The sequence below is a fragment of the Erythrolamprus reginae genome, unplaced genomic scaffold (genome assembly GCF_031021105.1).
Source record: "Erythrolamprus reginae isolate rEryReg1 unplaced genomic scaffold, rEryReg1.hap1 H_5, whole genome shotgun sequence".
NCBI classification, from domain to species: Eukaryota; Metazoa; Chordata; class Lepidosauria; order Squamata; family Dipsadidae; genus Erythrolamprus; species Erythrolamprus reginae.
In genome coordinates this window covers 408,991-435,359 of record NW_027248506.1, presented here as the reverse complement: position 1 = coordinate 435,359, position 26,369 = coordinate 408,991, and the positions used below count along the sequence as shown (strand labels likewise).

The window sequence follows — 26,369 nt, the reverse complement described above, 5'->3', positions numbered from 1 at the left end:
GGATCCCAACAGTTATTGAATGTAGCTATTGTTTCGTTTCTGACCAGAACAGTTAATTTCGTCATCTCTGCGCAGTATTTAATTTTTTTTATTATTGCATCATTCGGAGGTATCTCCTCATTCTTCCACCACTGCGCAAAGGTTAGTCTCGCTGCTGTTGTTAAATGGACAATTAGAGGCAAAATAATTTATTTATTTTTATTTATTTATTATTTGGATTTGTATGCCGCCCCTCTCCGAAGACTCGGGGCGGCTCACAACAAGTGAAAAGCAATCCAATACATAATCCAATTAATTAAAATATTGAAAATTAAAAAAACCCCATATACTAAGATACATACACACAAGAATACCATGTATAAATTCAACGTGCCCAGGGGGAGATGTTTAGTTTCCCCATGCCTGACGGCAAAGGTGGGTTTTGAGGAGTTTGCGGAAGGCAGGAAGAGTAGGGGCGGTTCTGATCTCCGGGGGGAGTTGGTTCCAGAGAGTCGGTGCCACCACAGAGAAGGCTCTCCCCCTGGGGCCCGCCAACCGACATTGTTTAGTTGACGGGACCCGGAGGAGGCCCACTCTGTGGGACCTAATCGGTCGCTGGGATTCGTGCGGCAGAAGGCGGTCTCAGAGATATTCTGGTCCAATGCCATGAAGGGCTTTAAAGGTCATAACCATAATCTTGAACACCCGGTTCTTATCTAGAAAAGTTTGTAAGTAGAAGCGTTTGTAGGTAGAGGTACCACTGTGCGGACAAGGCAGGAGACTGGCAGAGAGACTTCAGCTCTTTATTGGTTATGGTGAGCAAACACCAGTCCCTGTCTGCTTTTGGCAAGGGTTTAAATAGGGAGCCTTTTTTGGGGAATGAGCTGATCAAGATTTCCCTGCTCCACATCCTTGTCGGACTGGAGTGAAAACTTCCCAGCTTCTCAGGACATAACACTGGCCTTAATGAATGTCAAGTGATCCCATGTCAAGTGACCCAAATTGACAAAATGTGGACGAAGCATTGCATGTGACCAAAGTAGAAAAGAAAGCACTGAAAGGCATGGGAACCACAGCTGCGACGTTGAAGTAAAATGAGAACTAGAAACATTGCCCTATAAAGGCATTTCTGCTTTCTACTCACATGCTGACTAAGACCTTCTCTAGATTTGGAAGAACCAAGAAAAAAGGGTTATGTGAGAGCTATCTGGCACAAGACTCTTCAAAAAGGTCTTCCTCCAAGGATACTTCGTTTGTCTTTAATTAGAGCATCACCCTGGAGTAACTAAGGAAGGTTTGCCTTTTCTACCTGAAGATACATCCCTGGCCTTCAGACTACAGGGAGCCATCCTTTTTGGTAATTATATCTTCTGCTATGATTGTGGCCTTTTGCATAATGGTAGCCTTGGGAAAGCATGATAGATTCATTAAGATGTTTTAATATCTTGCTCAATATGTTAAATGTGTAATTAATAATCAATATCTTAAACATGTAATTAACAAAATGGACTGACTTCTTCTTCTTCTTCTTCTTCTTCTTCTTCTTATTATTATTATTATTAATTAGATTTGTATGCCGCCCTTCTCCGTAGACTCGGGGCGGCTCACAACAATAATAAAACAATGTATAACAAATCTAATAATTAAAAGTCACTAAAAACCCCTTATTAAAAAGCAAAACATACAAACAAACATGCCATGCATAAACTATATACGCCCGGGGGAGATGTCTCAATTCCCCCATGCCTGATGGCAGAGGTGGGTTTTAAGGAGTTTACGAAAGGCAAGGAGGGTGGGGGCAATTCTAATCTCCGGGGGGAGTTGCTTCCAGAGGGTTGGGGCCACCACAGAGAAGGCTCTTCCCCTGCGTCCTGCCAAACATTGTTTAGTCGACAGGACCCGGAGAAGGCCAACTCTGTGGGACCTAACCGGTTGCTGGAATTCGTGCGGCAGAAGGCGGTCCCTGAGATATTCTTGGCTAAGTAGGTTTACTAAATATGGCATCTATTCAGTGTTGTTAAACTGTTGTAATACCACCATTGTTAGCATAGACCCAACTGGGATTAGGATTAACAAGTAACTCCAAGTAACAACAACACCATCTTTTAAAGACACCAAATGGCTACTGAACTATCAGAGGAGGGTGCACCGAAATGTGATGAGAATTATAAACGGAACTCCACATCTAGCTGTGGTCCTGACATTCGGTGAAAGTTAAGAAATATATTGAGAACGAACAAGACAAAAAGAGAGGAGTTCTAGAACAGGGGTCTCCAACCTTGGCGACTGTAAGACTTGTGGACTTCAATTCACAACATTTCTCAGTTTTGCTGGCTGAGGAATTCTGGGAGTTGAAGTCCACAAATGGAGTCGCAGGACTTCTTTAGTTTAAAAGTTTATTTATTTATTTATTTTGTCCAATACACAACGAGGGTTTTAGTGGGCATATATCTATATACACATAGTAAAATACATGATGAAGGTTATAGAGGAGATACTCATAGTAAAATATATCTAAGAAATAATAGAAAAGAAGATATAGGAATAAAACATATCAATGAAAGAATAGAAGAAGAGATATAGGAATAGAAGAAAGGTATAGGAGATATAGGAGAGCAATAGGACAGGGGACGGAAGGAACTCTAGTGCACTTGTACTCGCCCCTTACTGACCTCTTAGGAATCTGGAGAGCTCAACCATGGATAATCTAAGGGTAACTTGTTGGGGGTTTGGGGATGACACTATGGAGTCCAGTAATGAGTTCCACCTTCGACAACTCGGTTACTGAAGTCATATTTTTTACAGTCAAGTTTGGAGCTGTTAATATTAAGTTTAAATCTGTTGTGTGCTCTTGTGTTGTTGTGGTTCAAGCTGAAGTAGTCGCCGACAGGCAGGACGTTGCAGCATATGATCTTGTGGGCAATACTTAGATCTTGTTTAAGGAGTCTTAGTTCTAAGCTTTCTAGGCCCAGGATTGAAAGTCTAGTCTCGTAGGGAATTCTGTTTCGAGTGGAGGAGTGAAGGGCTCTTCTGGTGAAGTATCTTTGGACATTTTCAAGGGTGTTAATGTCTGAGATGTGATATGGGTTCCAAACAGATGAGCTGTATTCGAGGATGGGTCTGGCAATGAGGATTTAACTATCAGGCGCATGGTAAATATATATATTTACGCTCTTTTGAGTGTAGACTGAAAAGTACAATGGGGAAGCTCACTAGAGAAGACTTTACTGTAAAATCTGGGAAAAGTTGAAGGAAAGAAAAGGATAAGTAGGAGGGACGGGGATGGTTGCACTGTTGAAGACCTGTGGTTATTTTTTTTTAAATAAGTTTTTTTTAAACTTGAACATATCACACACACAAACCCCCCCCCCCCCCCCCAAAGACATTCTGAATGAACTCTGGTGGGATTGAAAATCTTTTCAGAACAGTTGTGGGTGTACAGAAACATGTCTACGAGGAAAATGAACTTTGTCCCTGTTATTGGTGCAATAGCAATTCAAAGCATGTAAACACAACTGAAAATTGCTGATTCATTTCCATTGTGCTTTGTCATGCTTTTGTAATTCATCTTAGTCATGTACAGAAATACTTTTAAAAAGAAAATTGCAAAAAGAAAATTGGGAATATGACTTTTTGATTCTGTCTCACAAATGCTGAGAGATAGACTTTGAAAATAGAAACATAGAAGATTGGCGGCAGAAAAAGACCCCATGGTCCATCTTGTCTGCCCTTATACTATTTCTTGTATTTTATCTTAGGGTGGATCTATGTTTATCCCAGGCATGTTTAAATTCAGTGACTGTGGATTTACCGACCACGTCTGCTGGAAGTTTGGTCCAAGCATCTACTACTCTTTCAGTCAAATAATATTTCCTCATGTTGCTTCTGATCTTTCCCCCAACTAAGATTGTGCCCCCTTGTTCTTGTGTTCACTTTCCTATTAAAAACACTTCCCTCCTGAACCTTATTTAATCCTTTAACATATTTAAATGTTTCGATCGGGTCCCCACTTTCCCTTCTGTCCTCCAGACTATACAGATGGAGTCCATGACGTCTTTCCTGATATGTTTTATACTTAAGGCCTTCCACCATTCTTGTAGCCCGTCTTTGGACCTGTTCAATTTTATCAATATCTTTTTGTAGGTGAGGTCTCCAGAACTGAACACAGGATTTCAAATGGGGTCTCCCCAGCGCTCTATACAGCGGGATCATAATCTCCCTCTGCCTGCATGTTATACCTTTAGCTGTGCAGCCAAGCATTCGACTTGCTTTTCCTACTAGGATTTAGGGGTAGTGATTTCTCAAAATGGGTGAACAGTGTGGTCAGGCGGTAGGAAAAGCCAGTCTTTCCCCATGGGTTGATGAACAAAAAAGGAGTAAAATATAACTGACTGATACATCACCTTCTTAACATTAAGAATGGATGGATGGATGGATGGATGGATGAATAATAAGGTCATTGTTAATGGGTGCTCCATCATGGGAGTTTTTCAAGAAAAAATATTGGACAACCATTTGCCCAGAGTGATTTAATTTAAATTATTTGATTTATACGCTGCTTAATCGTGTAAGACTCAGGGTGGTGTAGACTCCTTTGGAAGGGGGTTGGACTAGAAGACCTCCAAGATCCCTTCTAGCTCTATGATTCTTTCATACAATAAAGCAACACAGAGCCTCAGTTGAATTCATTCTCTTTCCCACGCCATCATACAGCAACATGCCGCATGAATCCCAGCGACCAATTAGGTCCCACAGAGTTGGCCTTCTCCGGGTCCCATCGACTAAACAATGTCGTTTGGCGGGTCCCAGGGGAAGAGCCTTCTCTGTGGCGGCGCCGGCCCTCTGGAACCAGCTCCCCCCGGAGATTAGAATTGCCCCCACCCTCCTTGCCTTCCGTAAACTCCTTAAAACCCACCTTTGCTGCCAGGCATGGAGGAATTGAGATATCTCCCCCGGGCCTATACAATTTATGTTTGGTATGTTTGTATGTATGTCTGATTAATAATGGGGTTTTTAAAAATGTTTTTAAATTATTAGATTTGTTATGAATTGTTCTATTGATGTTGTGAGCCTCCCTGAGTCTACGGAGAGGGGCGGCATACAAATCTAATAAATAAATAAACATTGCCAAGTGCTTATCAGAGCAAATTAGTGTTAGCTTCCTCCAATTCTTGCTTAATAGGAAATCCCACATTTAAACAGTGTTTATCGCTGCCAAAGCATCAATATTTTGCTGTCCATGGAAGAGTCTGTCTCATCCTGTCTCCCAACTACTGGGACATCTCTGCCAATAAGACTACTAAGAAGAGAAACACCAGCTGACTCTGTAAACCATTGAGAGAGGGCTGTAAAAGCACTATGAAGCGGTGTGTAAGTCTAAATGCTACTGCTATCCAATCTGTTGATTGCATTTCTAGCATTTTAGAGAAAAGGAAGTAGTTATTTTAGCAATACCGCTTGGCGGGACCCAGGGGAAGAGCCTTCTCTGTGGCGGCCCCGGCCCTGTGGAACCAACTCCCCCCAGAGATTAGAATTGCCCCCACCCTCCTTGCCTTTCGTAAGCTACTTAAAACCCACCTCTGCCGTTAGGCATGGGGAAACTGAGATACCCTTTCCCCCTGGGCCTTTACAATTTTATGCATGGTATGTCTGTATGTATGATTGGTTTTTATATAATGGGTTTTTAACTGTTTTTAGTATTGGATTATTATTATTATAGGCTGTCTTATTATTGCTGTTAGCTGCCCTGAGTCTCCGGAGAGGGGCGGCATATAAATCCAATAAATAAGTAAGTAAGTAAGTAAGTAAGTAAGTAAGTAAGTAAGTAAGTAAGTAAGTAAGTAAGTAAGTAAATACATACATACATACATACATACATACATACATACATACATACATACACACATACATAAAATATCAGTAATAACATTTTATACCAAGGTTGTCTGAGTATTATGTTAATCGTCAACTGAATATTCTTTTGCCATTGAAATTCCCCCTGCACAATTTCTACCAGAATATTTAAATGTAATCTTGTAATCTTAGACTTGTTCCCATCTGAATACATATGATTTCGTATGTAGATGAGTTTCATGGATTGAGGAAAAGGAAGGGAAGGGCTAAAATATCTGTAGTGAAGCCAAAATCCAAAACTACTTTCAACTGCTTCCATGCATTTAATATCTTAGGTTTTCCCCCCTTCTCAAATAATGCTTCCAATAAGTATCAGACATACTGCTAACTGGGCAGAACTTCAAAAACTTTTCTTATCTCGATCGCATCTTGGAAAGGAAACCGCTGCTAACACAACCTAAAAACCTTCAGACATTTCAATATTTTCGTGCAAGGTTTTTATTGCCTATCTGTTTTTCTTTTAATGGCTATATGAGCGGTTGTCACGGATTCGTGCCTGGAATATAGTCATTTATTTATGAAAGTGAGTATCTTTACTCACGGTGCAAACAGCTGAACTCAACTTGGCACTTGTTGCAAAACAGCTATTTGGCACTTGTTGCAAAATAACAGAATAGCAATTAGACTTATATAAGGGTAGACATGAACTATACAGTGGTACCTCTGCTTAAGAACTGAATTCGTTCCGTGACCAGGTTCTTAAGTAGAAAAGTTTGTACGTAGAAGCAATTTTTCCCATGGGAATCAATGTAAAAGCAAATAATGCATGCAAACCCATTAGGAAAGAAATAAAAGTTCGGAATTTGGGTGGGAGGAGGAGGAGGAAGAAGAGGAGGAGGACAGTCGCTGCCAAAGGAAGAAGATGAGGGGAGGGGAATCCAAAAAATCTAAAATTTTAAGGCTTAAAAAAAAAGATGGACTCTGAGGCGGCGAGGAGGAGCACTATATCTTGTCTTCTATTCTTTCATTGATATGTTCTATTCCTATATCTCTTCTTCTCTTCTTTCTTAGATATAGTTTACTATGAGTATCTCCTCTATAACCTTCATCGTGTATTTTGCTATGTGTACACCCACTAAAACCCTCATTGTATATGGGACAAAATCAATCAATAAAATAGAAATAAATAAAAGTATCACAACTGTTTGAACGGAGCTGGAGGCAGTGGGAAAAACACATGTGCCTAAGCATTCTCCTTAATTTTTCTCACATGGGCATGACCTTGTGGGCAGCCCGGAATGACTCTGGAGCTTTTTCTCTGAATGTATTTAGAGCGGGGGATATTATCCATGGAGCTTTCTGCATTGTGCTTGGAGCATTATCAGCCGCTGAAATAGAGTCGGGCGAAAGTGCTCTCCGGTGCCAGCCCCTCCCTAAGGGAGACCTTTCACCCCTCCCTTAATTGCAGCTGGAAGAGGGAGGAGGGATGGACCGTGATCTCTTTAACAAGAAGCGGTGCCAAAAGGAATCGCTTGGAGAGGGAAGAACCTCATTGCTTTCTCTTTGTTGTACCAAGTGGTCTCTTGGATGCCCCAGAAAGCTGGACAAAAGGCCCGCAAGTGGCATTCCATGCCTTAGCCCCCAGATGTGCTGTGAACACCTTGTTTTGTTTTCCTGCTGCCTCCGTTGCCACTTGCATTCGTTGAAGGTAAGTCCAAAACGGGCACCTGGGGATTTTCTTTCCTCCTTTCCTTTGTGAGAGATGCGTTTGGTTCCTTCGCTTATTTGTTTGAGTTCTAACTTCTCACCTTAGTTGCCTTGCACTGAGGAAAGAAAGAAATGAGAGGAGAGAGAGAGACGGTCCTTGTTGGCAGAAGCCTTTGTGGGTTTCTTCACAGTTGTTCTCTGCTGATAAGAAGTCAGATCTTAGCTTTTTTTTTAACAAATACTATTTTATTTTATTTATATTTTATTTATTTTATTTATTTTATGTATTTTATTTATTTTATTTATTCATTATATTTATTTTATTCATTATATTCATTATATTTATTTTATTTTATTTATTTTATTTTATTTATTTTATTTTATTCATTATATTTATTTTATTCATTATATTCATTATATTCATTATATTTATTTTATTTATTTTATTTATTTTATTTATTTTATTTTATTCATTATATTTATTTTATTCATTATATTCATTATATTCATTATATTTATTTTATTTATTTTATTTATTTATTTTATTCATTATATTTATTTTATTCATTATATTCATTATATTCATTATATTTATTTTATTTATTTTATTTTATTTTATTTTATTTATTTTATTTATTTTATTTATTTTATTCATTTTATTCATTTTATTTATTTTATTTATTTTATTTATTTTATTTATTTTATTTATTTTATTCATTTTATTCATTTTATTTATTTTATTCATTTTATTTATTTATTTTATTCATTTTATTTATTTTATTCATTTTATTCATTATATTTATTTTATTTATTTTATTCATTATATTCATTACATTTATTTTATTTTATTTTATCTTATTTTATTTTATTTTATTTTATCTTATTTTATTTTATTTTATTTTTTTATTTTATTAATCTATCTATCTATCTATCTATCTATCTATCTATCTACCTACCTACCTACCTACCTACCTACCTACCTATACAATGAAGCTTATATAGAGGATATAGTAGAGAAGATATAGGAGATATAGGAGAGACTATAGGACAGGGGATGGTAGGCATTCTGGTGCACTTATGTATGCCCCTTACTGACCTCTTAGGAACTTGGTGAGGTCAACTGTGGATAGTCTAAGGGTAAAGTGTTGGGGGTTAGGGGATGATACTACAGAGTCCGGTAGTGAGTTCCATGCTTGATTACTAAAGTCGTATTTTTTACAGTCAAGTTTGGAGCGGTTAATATTAAGCTTATATCTGCTGTGGGCTCTTGTGTTGTTGTGGTTGAAGCTGAAGTAGTCTTTGACAGGCAGGACGTTGCAACATATGATCTTGTGGGCAATACTTTGATCATGTTTGAGGCGTCTTAGTTCTAAGCTTTCTAGACCCAGGATTGTAAGTCTAGTTTCGTATGGTCTTCTGTTATGGGTAGAGGATCTTGGTATTTTCTTCCCTCCTTTCCTTTGTGAGAGATGCGTTTTGTTCCTTCGCTTATTTGTTTGAGTTCTAACTTCTCACCTTAGTTGTCTTGCACTGAGGAAAGAAAGAAATGAGAGAAGAGAGAGAAAAGGTCCTTGTTTGCAGAAGCATTTGTGGGTTTCTTTATAGTTGTTCTCCGCTGATAAGAAGTCAGTTCCTAGCTTGTGTGATTAAAACTCAGCACTTTTTAAAATACAATTTATTTATTTATTCATTTATTTATTCATTCATTCATTCATTCATTCATTTACCCAAATGTGCTCAGGTTTTGCCAATGGCCACACTTGAAAGACATAAAAGGATGTAAAAGGATGAACCTATCGTATAACTGAAAATTACAGTACTGTAATGTATAAAACTGAGAGATTGGCATAAAACTGAGCAAGAGACGAAACTATAACCATTAGGAGTCACCGGAAGTCAGGCAGCCAATTAATTTAATAATTAAATATGATGAATCTAACCAACATTTAATCTTACTGAATAGTAACCCTAGCTGAACTTTATTATTATTATTATTATTATTATTATTATTATTATTATTATTATTTATTGGATTTGTATGCCGCCCCTCTCCGCAGACTTACTGGATAGTAACCCTGGTTGCTTTTTAAAAATTCACTAAACATTTTTTAAAAAACCAAGCTGAGTTTTTCTTTTTAAAGGGCTAATTTTGACGCTTTTAAAATCTGGGGAAAAAATACACCACCTTCCTTAGGGCCTGATTAAAACCAAACTGTCCTCGCATTTATTATTATTATTTTAAAACCTAAGTAGAATTTTTAAAAACATGGGAGTATCTTCCCACAATATTTTGAAAAACCTAACTGTCTTCCCATTTATAACTTTTTTAAAAAAACCTAAGTAGAATAAAAACATGGAGCTATTTTCCCACAATATTTTGAAAAGCCTCCCACCGTTACTGCTGCCAGGGTAGTAAACTAAGCATATGATGGAATGTGAATCCAATATTAAAAGGTAATATTTTAACTTGTTATCACAAGGGCCAGTTTAACAGGGCTTCCCCTCACCCCCCCTTTCATTCCCTGTGTCAATAATTCAGATCTATTTAGGCTGATTTATTAACAAGATCGTCTCTGTTCACTGGCTTGGCAAAAAGATTTTTATAGACATACAGTATTGTGTAAAAATTTCACCTAACACCACTTGCATTAGCTTTATACTGAGTAATAAACATGATTCTTGACAAATGTCTCTTTTTCTTTTATGTACGCTGAGAGCATCTGCACCAAGACAAATTGCTTATGTGTCCAGTCCAATAAAAATTCTATTCTATATTCTATATTCCATATTCCATATTCCATATTCCATATTCCATATTCCATATTCCATATTCCATATTCTATTCTATTCAAGAACACCAGCACCATAGCACAAATCCCAGCAGCCGATTAGGTCCCACAGAGTCTGCCTTCTCCAGGTCCCGTCGACCAGACAATGTCGTCTGGTGGGGCCTATGGGAAGAGCCTTCTCTGTGGTGGCCCCGGCCCTCTGAAATCAGCTCCCTCCAGAGATTCGTACTGCCCCCACCCTCCTTGCCTTTCGCAAGAGCCTTAAGACCCATGTATGTCACCAGGCATGGGGCAGCTAGATCTCACCCCCTTCTTCTCCGACCATTAAATGTTATGTGTGGATGTGATTGAGTAAATCGACTGTTTTTTAAATGTAATGGGATTTTAGATTATACTTTTAACTATTAGATTTGTATACATATTGTTTTTTTTGTACTGTATTTTGTGAGCTGGAGAGGTGGGGCATACAAGTCTAATAAATAAACAAATAAACAAATGATAAAAAATAAAATAAAATAATAAAATAAAATAAAATAAAATAATAAATAAAATAAAATAATAAATAAAATAATAGCTCTCCCCATCTGGAAAGGTAGAGCAATCACTTTTAATCAATCAAAATAAATTCACGCAGGCATTTTTCAAAACCCGCCCGCCCATCATATTTTAAAGGGAGAAATGAAATGTCTCCAAAATCTCACAGTGCCTTTAGAATTTTAAGACATACCCTGGGCTGTTCAGACTTACAATTTAGGCTCCTATAAACACCAGCCATTCCCAGAAAGGCAGCTTCTATTCATCTCTGGCATCAAAAAAGGCACAAAAGAGCCTTAATGGCCCTTTAAAGGCTCAGGCAGGCTTTAAGCTTTGACGGAGGTATGTCTGATTCAAGGGGTTGTCCTCCAGGTGGGTTACGCCAGGCAGGAATCATTTATTTGCTTAAAACCAAAGGTCGTTACCGAGCAGGTTAACACCATCTGTGCAAGCAACCCAGATGAATTCCAAAAAGTACCGGTAAGTATATGATCCTCCCTAATTTATTTATTTATTTTATTTGTTTGTGGTATTGGTGGTATACAAAGATATAATGTTTATATACATGATGCAAGTAAAAGAGAAACATTAGGAAGGCATCCTGGTGCAATTATGCTCGCCCCTTATGTGCAATACATCTCTCTCTCTCTCTCTGCTTGCGTGTGTGAGTGTGTGTGATGTTTTTGGCTTTTCCCATGTGTGCATCTGGGGCTCCGAGATTGACTCCTTATGTTCAGAAATCAAAGGCTTTTGTTGGCGGCATCCTGTCTGTATAAATTCTATGCTCGGAAGGGCTAATGGGGAGACTCTTGAGCACAAAGGCAAAACCTTTCCACACAGAAAAAGTAGCCAGTTTCAGAATACAGTTTACGTACGGATCCATTTGGAAATCAGTATTGTTCATGTGTAGGATGCTGCTGTATGTCTTTGAATATGCGATTTTTAAATGTTTAGCTTTTAAAAATATTTTAAATTAATTATTTCGGTTAATTGGATTTAGAAGTGTTTTATAGATTGTATTTTTATTGAAATGTTGTAAGCCGGCCCGAGTCCATGAAGAGGGGCAGCATATAAATCCAATCAATCAACAAACAAACAAACAAATGCACAACGGATCTATACCAGTTGCTGGGAGAAAGCTGTCAAAATTTGCTTTTGTTTTAATTTCGCGTTCTGGTGTTAATGTTTCATTAGTTCTGTTTTAGTTCTGCTGTTTACATTTTGAAAATAAAGGCTCATTCGGTTTTGGAGGCCACGTTTCGGCCGACCAGGAAGGATGTCTTCGTGACGTCAAAGCTCCGCCCATGGAATTCCCTATTGGGATTCCCCACCTCCTTTCCAGCCTCCAGATCGGCCGAAAACGCCGCCACCAATCGCAAAAACGGCGCTCTGCCGAGTGCCGCCACCCAGCTGTAATCTTCTGAAACAGCCGGGCGCTTCTCGGCGGCCTCCGGAAACTGAACCCGAACTTTTGCCGAACTTTCAGGTTCGGGAGAACGCTGAGAAGCCCCCCGGCTGTTTTAAAAGGTGACAGCCGGGCGGCGGTGCCCAGCGGAGTGCCATTTTGCGATCTGTGGTGGGTTCGTAAGGCGAAAAAAGTTCATGAGAAGAGGCAAAAAGTTTCTGAACCCCGGGTTCGTATCTCGAAGTGTTCGTATCACGAGGGGTTCGTATCACGAGGTACCACTGTATAAAGAAGTGATAAAAAGGATAATAGGACAGAAAGACCAGTAGGCACAATAGTGCACTTATGGAAAGGCATTTAAGACCCACTACTGCCCCATCTCTGTCTGCTTCTAGGACTTTTAGGAGTTCTGTTTTTGTTTTTGCTGGCAATGTGGGAAGAATAAACGTCAAGAGGACTTTAAGCCTTTGGAATGTCAGCCAGGAAGTCAAAAGCCTCAATCAAAAGTCCCATTTTCTTGACCAGCCATCTGCCCTGTGCTGAGACACCCAGAGCAGAGGGTCTGTTGATTACAGTATTTCAAGCCATTCGCATAGCTAACATCTGTTGGATTATGTTCTATGTTCCGGAAGTAGTTGTGGCTTAGTGCCAAGAAACATGAACTAAATCATAATGGTGTTGTTTCCGTCAGTGAAAAAGAACAACAAATTTAAAGCCACAATGTGGAAAATAGTTTCCTCCTCCTTTCTTTCTTTCTTTCTTTCTTTCTTTCTTTCTTTCTTTCTTTCCTTCCTTCCTTCCTTCCTCCTTCCTTCCTTCCCTTTCTCTCTCTCTCTCTTTCCTTCCTTCCTTCTTTCCTTTCTTCCTTTCTTCCTTCCTTCTCTTTCTATCTCTCTCTTTCCTTCCTTCCTTGCTTCCTTTCTTCCTTCCTTCCCTTTCTCTCTCTCTCTCTTTCCTTCCTTCCTTCTCTCTCTTCCTTCCTTTCTTCCTTCCTTCCTTCTCTCTCTTCCTTCCTTCCTTCCTTCTTTTCTTCTTTCCTCCCTCCCTCCCTTCCTCCTTTTCCTCCCTCCCTCCCTTTATATTTCTAACCCTCTATACATGCACTCATATAACATGTATTTTTTTAAAAGACATATGTTATGTAATGATTAAAATAAACATCATAAAAAATAATTAAAACCCATATGAATCAATATATCATTGATATGGGCTTAAAGTAAACTGAACAGTACAGAAGGAAAAAATAATTAAAATCCATATGAAATCCATTTAGCGTTGATATGGGATTAATTAAATGCTTAAGCTTGTGAAATCTAGACCCATGGAAATAGATTGCTTCATCTTCTCATTTTTAGAATCTGAAAACTTTTCAAAAATCAGTAACTAAGTCCAGGAGTCTTTGGAGATACATTTAAAAAGCAAAGTTCCAGTGTATAATGATATTTTTTTTCATTGTTATTTTTATATTATAGTTATTCTGCTCTGGGACAATCCATGAATGTTAAGAATGCGTATGGGTATATTTTTAGTATTTGGGAGACATTAGGATTCAAGATCCTGATAGCTTAAGGGGCATTGCCTGAAATAATTTTTACGTCGTAAAAAGCAGAAATCGCAAATGGATTTGTAGCATTGGGTTGTTCTTAATTGCATGTTGTTAACATTTGAAGTAGCCTTTATTTTAAAAAAGAAATGACATTTATGAGCAATATGATCAATCCACTCGAAACAGAAGACCCTACGAAAATAGACTCACAATCCTGGGCCTAGAAAGCTTAGAACTACGGTGCCTAAAACACGATTTAAGTATTGCCCACAAAATCATATGCTGCAACATCCTACCGGTCAATGACTTCTTCAGCTTCAACCGCAACAACACAAGAGCACGGAACAGATTCAAACTTAATATTAACCGCTTCAAACTTGACTGTAAAAAATATGACTTTAACAATCGAGTTGTCGAAGCGTGGAACTCATTACCGGACTCAATAGGGGCAACCCCTAATCCCCAACATTTCTCCCTTAGACTATCCACAATTGACCTCTCCAGGTTCCTAAGAGGTCAGTAAGGGGCATACATAAGTGCACTAGTGTGCCTTTCGTCCCCTGTCCAATTGTATTTCCTTTATCTCATATATCATAGATATTTTCTTCCTTTCATATATCTTCTCCTCTATTTTTACATATTATCTTTATATATATTACTTCATGTCTATTCTCTTCCATATGTATTGTGTATTGGACAAATGAATAAATAAATAAAAATTAAATAAAATATTTTTAAAACAGTTCAGTTCATAACATAATTTTTCAAGGCATATTAATTTTCACTTGGGATGTTGATTGTTAAATACTGTTTATGCGTTTATGCATTTTTATTTGCACTATAAAAGGAAACATTAAATGAAAGACAGCGCATTGTCTGAAAAATAACCCATGTCTGTTTTTCCTAGGAGTAAATATAATCCAGAAAGATGTCTCAGAGCCCAGAAGTCGTTGTGCCAATGGCAGATTGCAATACGAATGGTATCCAGAATCAATCTTGGAGTTCAACAAAGTCCAGTACCGTCACTTTTCGTAACATCTGCTACAGAATAAAGACAAAGAGTGGCTTTTTAGGCTGTCGAAAAGTAGTGGAAAAAGAAATTTTGAGAGATGTCAAGTACGTACATGCGGGCTCATCTTGTTTACTTCGTAGTTATCCCTAGCATTTGCATAGGATTTTTAACATGGCTCACTTGAAATATTTGGGAAACTTTTAGGGCCAGATGAGGGCACTTGGAAAATAGCCCTGGGATTTGGAGTTTGTCTTTCTTTCTTTCTTTCTTTCTTTCTTTCTTTCTTTCTTTCTTTCTTTCTTTCTTTCTTTCTTCCTTCCTTCCTTCCTTCCTTCCTTCCTTCATTCATTCATTTATTAGATTTGTATGCCGCCCCTCTCCGCAGACTCGGGGCGGCTAACAGCAGTAAAAAAGACAAATATAACAAATCTAATATAAAAAGTAATTTAAAAAACCCCAATTTAAGAGACCAATCATACAAACAGACATACCATGCATAAATTTTATAAGCCAAGGGGGAAGGGAATATCTCAATTCCCCCATGCTTGACGACAAAGGTGGGTTTTAAGGAGCTTACGAAAGGAGTCTTAAAGGCTCACAAGCACACTCTCCAAAAAGGAGAGTTCAAATTATACACCTTATGCTTCAGTGGAGCACAACCTCAATAAATATAGACAAACTCCAAATCCCAGGGCTATTTTCCGGGACCGCCTTCTGCTGCACGAATCCCAGTGACCAGTTAGGTCCCACAGAGTGGGTCTTCTCCGGGTCCCGTCAACCAAACAATGTTGCTTGGCGGGACCCAGGGGAAGAGCCTTCTCTGTGGCGGTCCCGGCCCTCTGGAACCAACTCCCCCCCGGATATCAGGGTTGCCCCCACCCGCCTAGCCTTTCGAAAGCTGCTTAAAACCCACCTCTGCCGCCAGGCATGGGGGAACTGAGATCCTCTTTCCCCCTAGGCCTTTACAATTTTATGCATGGTATGTCTGTATGTATGTTTGGTTTTTATAATAATGGGTTTTTAACTGTTTTAATATTGGATTATTGTCACATACTGTTTTATTACTGTTGTTAGCTGCCCCGAGTCTGCGGAGAGGGGCGGCATACAAATCCAATAAATAAATAAATAAATGAATGAATGAATGAATGAATAAACAAACAAACAAATAAATAAAGTAACTAAGTAAGTAGGTATGTAAGTAAGTAAGTAAGTAAGTAAGTAAGTAAGTAAGTATGTAAGTAAGTAAGTAAGTAAGTAAGTAAGTAAATAAGTATGTATGTATGTATGTAAGTAAGTAAGTAAGTAAGTAAGTAAGTATGTATGTATGTAAATAAGTAAGTAAGTAAGTATGTAAGTAAGTAAGTATATAAGTAAGTATGTAAGTAAGTAAGTAAGTAAGTATGTATGTAAGTATGTATGTAAGTAAGTAAGTAAGTAAGTAAGTAAGTAAGTAAGTAAGTATGTAAGTAAGTATGTATGTAAGTAAGTAAGTAAGTAAGTTTGTATGTAAGTAAGTAAGTAAGTAAGTAAGTAAATATGTAAGTATGTATGTAAGTAAGTAAGTAAGTAAGTAAGTAAGTAAGTAAGTAAGTAAGTAAGTAAGTAAGTAAGTAAGTCTAATAAAATGTTTATTGAGAACTGTATTTTTTGGCATAGTAAATGTAGCTTAGTAAAAAGCACCCAAATTTTCAGCATCTTTTAGGGGGGAAAGGTGCGTCTTATACTCCAAATGTGGCTATTTCCTAAGCTACATTTATTAAAATAAGGCGTTATCTAGATCAGAAATAAGGCGTTATCTAGATCAGAGGTCTCCAACTGGCTGAGGAATTCTGGGCGTTGAAGTCCACAAGTCTTAAATTTGCCAAGGTTGGAGAGCCCTGATCTAGAGCTAACAGCTGGTTGACTTTCCAACAGCTTGGAAAGTATTAAGCAAACACGAAGTATAGTAAGCCAGGTTCAAACTTCAGGCTTGGTTATCTGCTGTCCTTTAAATGTTAACTTTCTGTCATCGTTTCGACCTGTGTAGACTCAGAGGTTCATTATGACGTGAGGTCACTGTGTGATGCTATGAATAATTAACTGGATTATATTACTCTCTGTGTGAAAAGTGAAAGGTTACTCCCTGCAGAATATCCGACAAATTACATGTAGGTAGCTAGAAGGCAGAAGTAATCAAACTTAATGACCCACCATTTAAAAGTCAGTGTCTTGAGGTCATGGTTATAGTTTGAAACCAAGATTATTATTTTTTCACACAAAAAACTCCTGAAAATGGATACAAGTCTCTGGGTATTTGGATTTCAATTTATTACGAAATTATTCAATTTATTACAAATTGTGATCACAACTGAAGTAAAAATTTATGTTGCTAAGTGAGAAATTCGTTAAGTGAGTTTTACTCTGTTTATGAACTTTTCTGCCATATTTGTTAAGTGAATCATGTCAGTTGTTAAGTTAATAACACGGTTGTTAAGTAAATCTGGCTTCCCCGTTGACTTTGCCTACCAGAAGGTCACAAAGGTGGATAACATGACCCCAGGATACTGTCAGAAATAAGTCTGAATTTTGATCACGTGATCATGGTCGTAAGTGTGAAAAATATTCATAAGTCATTTTTTTTCAGTGCCGTTATGACTTTGAACAATTACTTAACAAATAACTAATTTGAGGACTACCTGTAATGCAAAGAGCATTTCTTCTGCACTGGGGATTCTTGTGATTTTAAAAAAAAAAAAAAAAATCAGGAAGTTCAGCAGTCGCAGAAATGTTTCCTTGAATTACAGCTTGCTGATCTTTGGAGAGGGGCGGCATACAAATCTAATAAATTATTATTTTTATTATTGCTATTGCCTTTAGCATGCAGCTATTGGGGTGTTCTGCCGGCGTGTCCCAACCGCCCACAATTACAGGGCAATTAGTCCCAAACAGAAACACACCACACGATAGAAGGAAAACCAAAAGTCTTTATCAACAAAAAAACAGAAACAGCTCCCTTTTTAAACGTCAAAGGGATTTTCTGGTACACACAAGGCAGAGGTTAAATGCAATCCAATTGCACACCCAATAACTGGGAAATTGAGTCCAAAGTCCAGAAATTCCACACACAGTCTTGAACAGGGAAAGAACAAACCACGATCTTGACGAAATTATGAATCAGATAAACTTCCACGAGGCTAAACCAGCACGCTGCTCTTTTTATCTGTAGCACTAATTATAGCAGCCCCACCCAACCACAGGTGGCCTCACTTATCTCCTGTAATAATCCTTCAGTTGTTCTCTCCTATGCATCACTCTACGCATGCGTGGGTCCATCATAAGTTCTTGTTCAGAATCCAGGGATGATAAGGATGATTGATCTCCTCCTGGGTTGTCTGCCAAACTCCCCTCTCCCCTGTCACTCACGCTTCCTTGGTCAGAGGAGGATTCATCGGCAGATTCTATCGGGAGCAAAACAGGCCTGTGGCATGTGGATGTTTCTCCCACCTCCACCTCCACATTCCTTGGGGCAGGAGCTGGGCCAGAGCTAACCACAACATTGGGGTATACCTAAACTTTTTTTGACGAACGATCTCTGGCGTGCACCTCCAGGCCTGCTGGAAAAGCCAGGTCTTAACGGCGATTTTCTTTAAAAAAAAAACCCTATTCTTAAAAAGAAAGTAATACTCTTTTGTTGGTATGTTTTTCAGTGGAATAATGACACCAGGACTGAATGCGATTCTGGGGCCAACAGGCAGTGGCAAATCTTCGTAAGTTTTGCAGCCGTGGACAAATGTGGTTTGTTATATGTGCAATCAGAAGGCAGAACTTTGACGCTTCTAGGTTGAAAGGATTAGCTCAGCTGGTCCCCAGCAGCAGCAGGAAGAGCAAAGGATGGATGTTCACAGTTGGGTCTCGAGCACGGGCTGCTCCAAAGTTGACTGTAAAAAATACGACTTCAGTAACCGAGTTGTCAAAGGGTGGTACTCATTACCAGACTCCATAGTGTCATCCCCAAACCCCCAACACTTTACCCTTGGATTATCCACGGTTGACCTTCCTAAGAGGTCAGTAAGGGGCAAGTACAAGTGCACCAGAGTGCCTTCTGTCCCCTGTCCTATTGCTCTCCTATATCTCCTATACCTTTCTTCTATTCCTATATCTCTTCTTCTATTCTTTCATTGATATGTTCTATTACTATATCTTCTTTTCTATTATTTCTTAGATATATTTTACTATGAGTATCTCCTCTATAACCTTCATCATGTATTTTACTATGTGTGTGTGTGTGTGTGTGTGCGTATATCTATATCTATATCTATCTATCTATCTATCTATCTATCTATCTATCTATCTATCTATCTATCTATCTATCTATCCATATATATATATACACCCACCCACTAAAACCCTCATTGTGTACTGGACTAAATAAATAAATAAATAAAATAAATAAATAAATAAGTACCAACCCCACCTCCTAACCGTAAGAACCACCATCTGACACGTGGTTTTCTGCAATCCTTTGCTGGCAGAGTAACAGAAACTACTTTGATGTGAATCATCATTTGATAGTTTGATGATGCCCTACTTCCTTCGAAATCTTAATTACCTCCAATCTTGCAACATGAGATCAGATCACAACTGCGGTGAGGATGGCGCAATCCTGGCCGAGGAATTCTGGGAGCCGGAATCTTAAAAGTTGCCAAGGTTGTGAAATGGTTTGCGTGCTTTAACAACAACCGCTGCAACATTAGGCCGGGAGAGATGAGACGGATGGCCTTTGATGGTCTCGGCCAAACTCTCTACCTGTCTATCTAACACTCTCTGTTGGATTTCATTCAGGGTTTCCCCAGAATTGCAGACTTTTTTAAAAAAAATAGCCAATAATTCAAGTGACTTAATGGCATTTGTGCGCTTTGAGGTTTAGCAAAATACGGCCACCACGATGCAATATCGTTTCTCTTTTAGATTACTGGACATTTTAGCAGCACGGAAAGACCCTGGTGGCTTAACTGGCGATGTTTTCATCAACGGTGCCCCCCAGCCGGCCAATTTTAAATGCATCTCTGGCTATGTGGTCCAGGTAAATTCATTATCATCATCCCTTTGTTGTTTATCAAAAACGGGGGGAAATCAAAATGTACATTTCTTTTATTAAAAAAAATAATCCAGATATGTATAGACTACTCTTTCCCCTCCTCCTCCTCCTCTTCCTCCTCTTCCTCCTCTTCCTCCTCCTCCTCCTCCTCTCCTTCCTCCTCCTCCTCCTCTTCCTCCCCTTCTCCTCCTCCTCCTCTCCTCCTCCTCCTCTCCTTCTTCTTCCTCCTCTTCTTCCTCCTCCTCCTCTTCTTCTTCTTCCTCCTCCTCTTCCTCCTCTTGTTCCTCTCCTTTCCTTCTCCTCCTCTCCTTCTTCTTCCTCCTCTCCTTCTTCCTCCTCTTCTTCTTCTTCCTCCTCCTCCTCTCCTCCTCCTCCTCTTCTTCCTCCTTCTCTTCCTCCCTTCCTCCTCCTCCTCCTCTTTCTCTTCTTCCTCCTCTTCCTCTCCTCCTCTTTCTCTTCTTCTTCTTCCTCCTCTTCTTCCTCCTCCTCCTCCTCCACCTCCTCCTCCTAATTGGGTGTGGGGTTTCAACACCGTTCAATGGAAGAGGTTCTAGAGTGGGTGTGTGCTTGAAAAAGGCTTCAAAACCCTGACTTCTGCCTCAATCAAAGACATTCTCTGCTGGATGATTTTTGCCCGGGATTTCGGTGAGCTGATTTATATTCTTGAATGATAAATGGACGTTGTTATCTAAGGAATGCCATCTAGGCTGAGTTTGGCGCCTTGGCCAGACTTTGTTGACCGCTTCACTCCGGAGAAACATTCAGGTGAAAGGAGTTGCATAAATTTGACAAATAAACACATAATTAACTTCTGGTTTGAAGCAAATAAACGGAAATAAGATCATCGCTTCCTTTGCATTTCCAGGATGATGTTGTGATGGGGACCTTGACGGTGAGGGAAAACCTCCAGTTCTCAGCTGCGCTCAGACTTCCAAAAACAGTAAAAACACACGAAAAAGAGGAGAGAATTAACCAGATCCTTAAGGAGCTGGGATTGACAGAAGTGGCAGATTCAAAGGTAATGAAATTTCATCTCTTGGAGGACTGAGATCCATAAAGGGAGTGCTAGAAATGAACCAGCCTTCACTTATGTGTTTGTTTTGTCTAATACACAATGAGGGTTTTAGTGGGTATGATCGAAACATTTAAATATGTTAAAGGGTTAAATAAGGTCCAGGAGGGGAGTGTTTTTAATAGGAAAGTGAACACAAGAACAAGGGGACACAATCTGAAGTTAGTTGGGGGAAAGATCAGAAGCAACGTGAGAAAATATTATTTTACTGAAAGAGTAGTAGATGCTTGGAACAAACTTCCAGCAGACGTGGTTGGTAAATCCACAGTAACTGAATTTAAACATGCCTGGGATAAACATATATCCATTGTAAGATAAAATACAGGAAATAGTATAAGGGCAGACTAGAGGTCTTTTTCTGCCGTCAGTCTTCTATGTTTCTATGTTATGATAGTTTGAAGTGTCCTCAAAAAACAACTAAGCTCAGAGAGTGCCAAAGTATCCTTCATTTCAACCCTGAGCTAGAAATATTTATCTTCTAGGGCAGTGATTTTCAACCTTTTTTGAGCCGTGGCACATTTTTTACATTTACAAAACCATGGGGCACATTGAGTGGGGATGGGGGCGGGCGGCTAAAAAAAAGTTTGGACAAAAAAATTCTCTCTCTCTCTCTCTCTTCCTCCCTTTCACTCTATTTCTCTCTCTCTCCCTCCCTCTTTCTCTTTCTCCTCTCTCCCTCCTTCCCTCTTTCTTTCTCACTTCCTTTCTTCCTCTTTTTTGCTCTTTCTCTCTCCCTCCCTCCCTCTGTCTTTCTCTCTCCCACCTTCCCTCCCTCCCTCTCTTTCTTTCTCTCTTCCTTTCTTTCTTTCTTTCTTTCTCTCTCTCGTTCTCTCTTTTTCCCTCTCTTGCTTTCTCTCTCTCTTGCTTTATTTTTCTCTCTGTCTCTTTCTTTCTCTGTTTTCTTTCTCTCTCTGTCTCTTTCTTGCTTTCACTCTCTCTTACTCTTGCTCTCTCTCTTTCTTTCTTTCTCTCTCTCTTGCTTTCTCTCTCTTTCTTTCTCTCTCTTGTTTTTTTTCTCTCTCTGAACTTCGCAGCACACCTGACCATGTCTCACGGCACACTAGTGTGCCGCGGCACACTGGTTGAAAAACACAGTTCTAGGGGTTTTTTTTGGTTTGTCTTAATCAATATGAGTTTTGTTTTGTTGGGTGCGAAATAATCTCTGCCTGAAAATGTTTTCAAGAAGACAGTATTTATTTATTAGATTTGTATGCCGCCCCTCTCCGTAGACTCGGGGCGGCATACAAACAGAATCATAGAGCCGGGGTGGCGCAGCAGGTAGAGTGCTGTACTGCAGGCCACTGAAGCTGACTGTAGATCTGAAGGTCAGCGGTTCAAATCTCATCACCGGCTCAAGGTTGACTCAGCCTTCCATCCTTCCGAGGTGGGTCAAATGAGGACCCGGGTTGTGGGGGCCATATGCTGGCTCTGTTAAAAAGTGCTATTGGTAACATGTTGTAAGCCGCCCTGAGTCTAAGGAGAAAATTCAATAAAGTTTATTTTTTAAAAAAATCAAATAAATAAATAAAATAAATCATAGACGTCCCCATTTTCCATTAGGTTGGAACTCAATTCATTCGTGGTATATCAGGAGGAGAGAGAAAAAGGACCAATATCGGAATGGAGCTCATTACTGACCCGTCCATCTTGTTCTTAGACGAACCAACCACGGGTCTTGATGCCAGCACGGCCAATGCTGTTTTGCTGCTCTTGAAAAGGTAATTGCTAGACGAAGGGATCCATGCAGAAACTACCCAGAAAAGAACTTCGACCTTTTCAAAAACACACTCGAATCCCAGCGGCCGATAAGGTCCCATAGAGTGGGCCTTCTCCGAGTCCCGTCGACTAAGCAATGCCGTTTGGCGGGGCCCAGGGGAAGAGCCTTCTCTGTGATGGCCCCGGCCCTCTGGAACCAACTCCCCCCTGGAGATCAGAACCACCCCCCACCCTCCTTGCCTTTCGTAAGTTGTTGAAAACAACTGCCAGGCATGGAGAAATTGACACCACCCCTAACTACTGGGTTGTGTGATTGTTTTATTAAAAAGGGTTTTAAGTTGTGTTTTTAGATATTGGATTTGTACTTTGTTATTGTTGTTGTGAGCCACCCCGAGTTCTTGGAGAGGGGCGGCGTACAGATCTAATAAATTATTATTATTATTATTATTATTATTATTATTATTATTATTATTATTTATTATTTATTATTATTATTATTATTATTATTATTATTATTACATTGCTAAAAAAAAAATAAAGGGAACACTTAACAGCATATAACTCCAGGTAAATCAAACTTCTCTGAAATCAAACCTCCCACTTAGGAAGCGACACTGGTTGACAATCAATTTCACCTGCTGTTGTTGTGTACATTCAACTTTGTACAGAACAAAGTATTCGATGAGAATATTTCATTCATTCAGATCTAGGATGGGTTCTTTGAGGGTTGCCTTTATTTTTATTTTTTTGAGCAGTTTATTTCTGCTCTCTGTGCAGGATGTCCAAGCAAGGGAAAACCATTATTTTTTCCATCCATCAACCACGCTACTCCATCTTCAGATTGTTTGATAAGCTGACCTTGTTGGCTGCAGGAAGACTTTTGTATCATGGGCCGGCTCAGAATGCCTTAGAATACTTCAAGACCATCGGTGAGTGCCCAGAAAGCTATTTATTGAGTGTCTCAATATCACTTTGGCTTCTTCAAGTCCTTCATTTTTGAAATGGGTAGATAGGTTTTGCTGCTGCTTGAGAAGTTCAGAGAAGACCTCTACCCAATTTCTCAATTTTATTAGGGTCCCTCGGGAGCCCATTAGGCCAACCCTAGCAAACGATAATGTAGATTATTGTCAGAAAAACTTTGCCTTATATTTTCACCCATGGTTGAGACGATTTCTTTTCTTTCTTTTTGAGGTTATGAGTGCGAACCATACAATAATCCTGCTGACTTTTTCCTGGATATCATTAACGGAGACTCGACAGCTGTGGCTTCTCAAAATGAAACTGACAGAGGTATAGTGTGCAAAATGTAGCTCCTTTTTTGGAATTTGGTATGCTATTGGAGAGGCAATCTGCTCTTGGCACTGTTAACTCTGGCATTGAATTCCCTTAGGAATTAGCCAAATTGCCGTCCAAAGCCCAGAGAATCCAAAACTATATTAATTCATTTATTTATTTATTTTGTCCAATACACAAAGAGGGTTTAGTGGGTATATATCTATATACACATAGTAAAATACATGATGAAGGTTATAGAGGAGATACTCATAGTAAAACATATCAATGAAAGAATAGAAGAAGAGATATAGGAATGGAAGAAAGGTATAGGAGATATAGGAGAGCAATATGACAGGGGACGGAAGGCACTCTAGTGCACTTGTACTCGCCCCTTACTGACCTCTTAGGAATCTGGATAGGTCAACCATGGATAATCTAAGAGTAAAGCGTTGGGGGTTTGGGGATGACACTATGGAGTCCAGTAATGAGTTCCACGCTTCGACAACTTGGTTACTGGAGTCGTATTTTTTACAGTCAAGTTTAGAGCAGTTAATATTAAGTTTAAATCTGTTGTGTGCTCTTGTGTTGTTGTGGTTGAAGCTGAAGTAGTCGCCGACAGGCAGGACGTTGCAGCATATGATCTTGTGGGCAATGCTTAGTTCATGTTTAAGGCATCTTAGTTCTAGGCTTTCCAGACCTAGGATTGTTAGTCTATTTTCGAGTGGAGGAGTGAAGGGCTCTTCTGGTGAAGAATCTCTGGACATTTTCAAGGGTGTTAATGTCTGAGATGCGATATAGGTTCCAAACAGATGAGCTGCATTCGAGGATGGGTCAGTGCAATTAATTTTCCTCTTATCTCTTTAAAGACGGTGCTCCAGATCAGACACTAGCAGAGAAAATGGCAGAGAAATATTCCGGCTCTTCCTATGGTCAAGAAACCAAAACAGAACTGGAAAAGCTGTCTTCCAAGGGAGAAACCAAAGAGACCACTTCCCAAAAAATCACCTATTCCACTTCCTTCTGTCACCAGATGAAGTGGGTCTCCAAACGCATGTTCAAAAATTTAATAGGCAATCCTCAAGCCTCCATAGCGCAGGTAATTTAAAAGGTTTTAAGCTTCCTGTCTGTCGATATTCCAGTCTTATGCTTACTCTAAGTCAGTGTTTCTCAAATGTTTTCTGTTACCCCACCCCCCACCCCCAGGAAGAATTAAACATTACACGCCCTCCCCCCAACTCTCCTACACGATGATTGTTTGCAATATTTAGCACGTTTTCGCTGAAAAAACTCAAGCGGCTTATCAGTGTGATTGGGCAAACCGAACCTGCACAATTCGGGTCCGTACCGAAGTTTGCGGAGTTCGGTATGCCGAACACGAACCCGAAATTTTTTGAGATTTCGGGCAAAGTTCGGGGTCGCGTTCGGCGTTCGGAGCTTTGACGTTACCGGCAGGTTGCTAAGGATGCCAAGGTGATCACTTCCTGGATTCCATGGAATCCAGGTAGTGATCACCTTGGCGTCCTTAGCAACCTGCCGGTGACGTCAAGGCTCCGCCCCCGGAATCTCTTCATGGGAGGGATTCCCCAGCTCCTTCAAAGGGAGGTCTTCATGTAAAAATAAACATTGTCATTTTTATGTGAAAGGACACCGCAGTGGCGCTGCAAGCAAAGGTCGCTCCTTTCACGTAAAAATAAACAAAGCTCCGCCCCCGGAATCTCTTGGTGGGATTCCCCGTTCGGGTTCAGTTCGGGTTCGGTCGAATTTTGCATAAAATTCGTCTGAACTTGCCGAACCCGAACACCGTTGGGTTCGCCCATCATTAGTTGTAACTAGTGTTGGGCGAACTTCACAAAGTTCGGGTTTGGCAAACTCACCCGAACTTTGCTGTGAAGTTCGGGTGAATTCGCCGAGCCAGAACTTTACTCAAACTTTTAAAAAAAGGTGATGCCTTAATTTATTTGGCTTCATCCAGTTGACCACCAACATTTTTAGACAAAGTAAACATACCGGTCTTTCCTTGTCTCCCACCATAGTCACAGTGAAGCCAAGCGCTACCTATGCTTCGTTGTATTTTCATAATCTCCATCAGGTTCAGGGTGGGGAATTTGTAGTGGGGGGGACATTTTATTCTATTTTTTATTCTATTTTTTATTTTTAAATTTACCTATTCTGATTTTATGCATGGTGGGACTGGTCCCTGGGTGTTACCAATAACAATTTGTTGTTTTGACAATGACAATAAATGTATTATCATTATCTCCCTCCTCCTTTTGTCTCATCCCTGTTAAAATATTTTTCCATGGTGTCTCTTAAGGGTTTGTTACATGCACTTTATATCTCCTGCTGTGTGTTATTGTTTGGTGCAAAAAAACCCAACCCTACTCCAGGGGCCCCCTTCCCACTA

At 39.5% G+C, this 26,369-nt stretch overlaps 1 protein-coding gene across 2 annotated transcripts in view; it reads left to right on the top strand.

The window, feature by feature from the left end:
* Nucleotides 1-7,408: 7,408 nt before the first annotated feature.
* The window catches only part of LOC139155717 (broad substrate specificity ATP-binding cassette transporter ABCG2-like), a 33,128-nt gene continuing 14,167 nt past the window's right edge, over nt 7,409-26,369 (top strand). Inside the window, exons 1-9 of one of the 2 annotated variants that reach the window (XM_070730981.1) lie at nt 7,425-7,540; nt 14,721-14,929; nt 18,512-18,571; nt 19,773-19,887; nt 20,768-20,920; nt 22,535-22,692; nt 23,468-23,619; nt 23,882-23,980; nt 24,832-25,061. In XM_070730981.1, the coding sequence (XP_070587082.1) occupies nt 14,742-14,929; nt 18,512-18,571; nt 19,773-19,887; nt 20,768-20,920; nt 22,535-22,692; nt 23,468-23,619; nt 23,882-23,980; nt 24,832-25,061 (1,155 nt within the window). In that variant the 5' untranslated portion in view covers nt 7,425-7,540; nt 14,721-14,741. Of the gene's footprint in view, nt 7,541-14,720; nt 14,930-18,511; nt 18,572-19,772; nt 19,888-20,767; nt 20,921-22,534; nt 22,693-23,467; nt 23,620-23,881; nt 23,981-24,831; nt 25,062-26,369 lie in introns of both variants that reach the window. The other variant, XM_070730982.1, reaches the window with a different exon arrangement.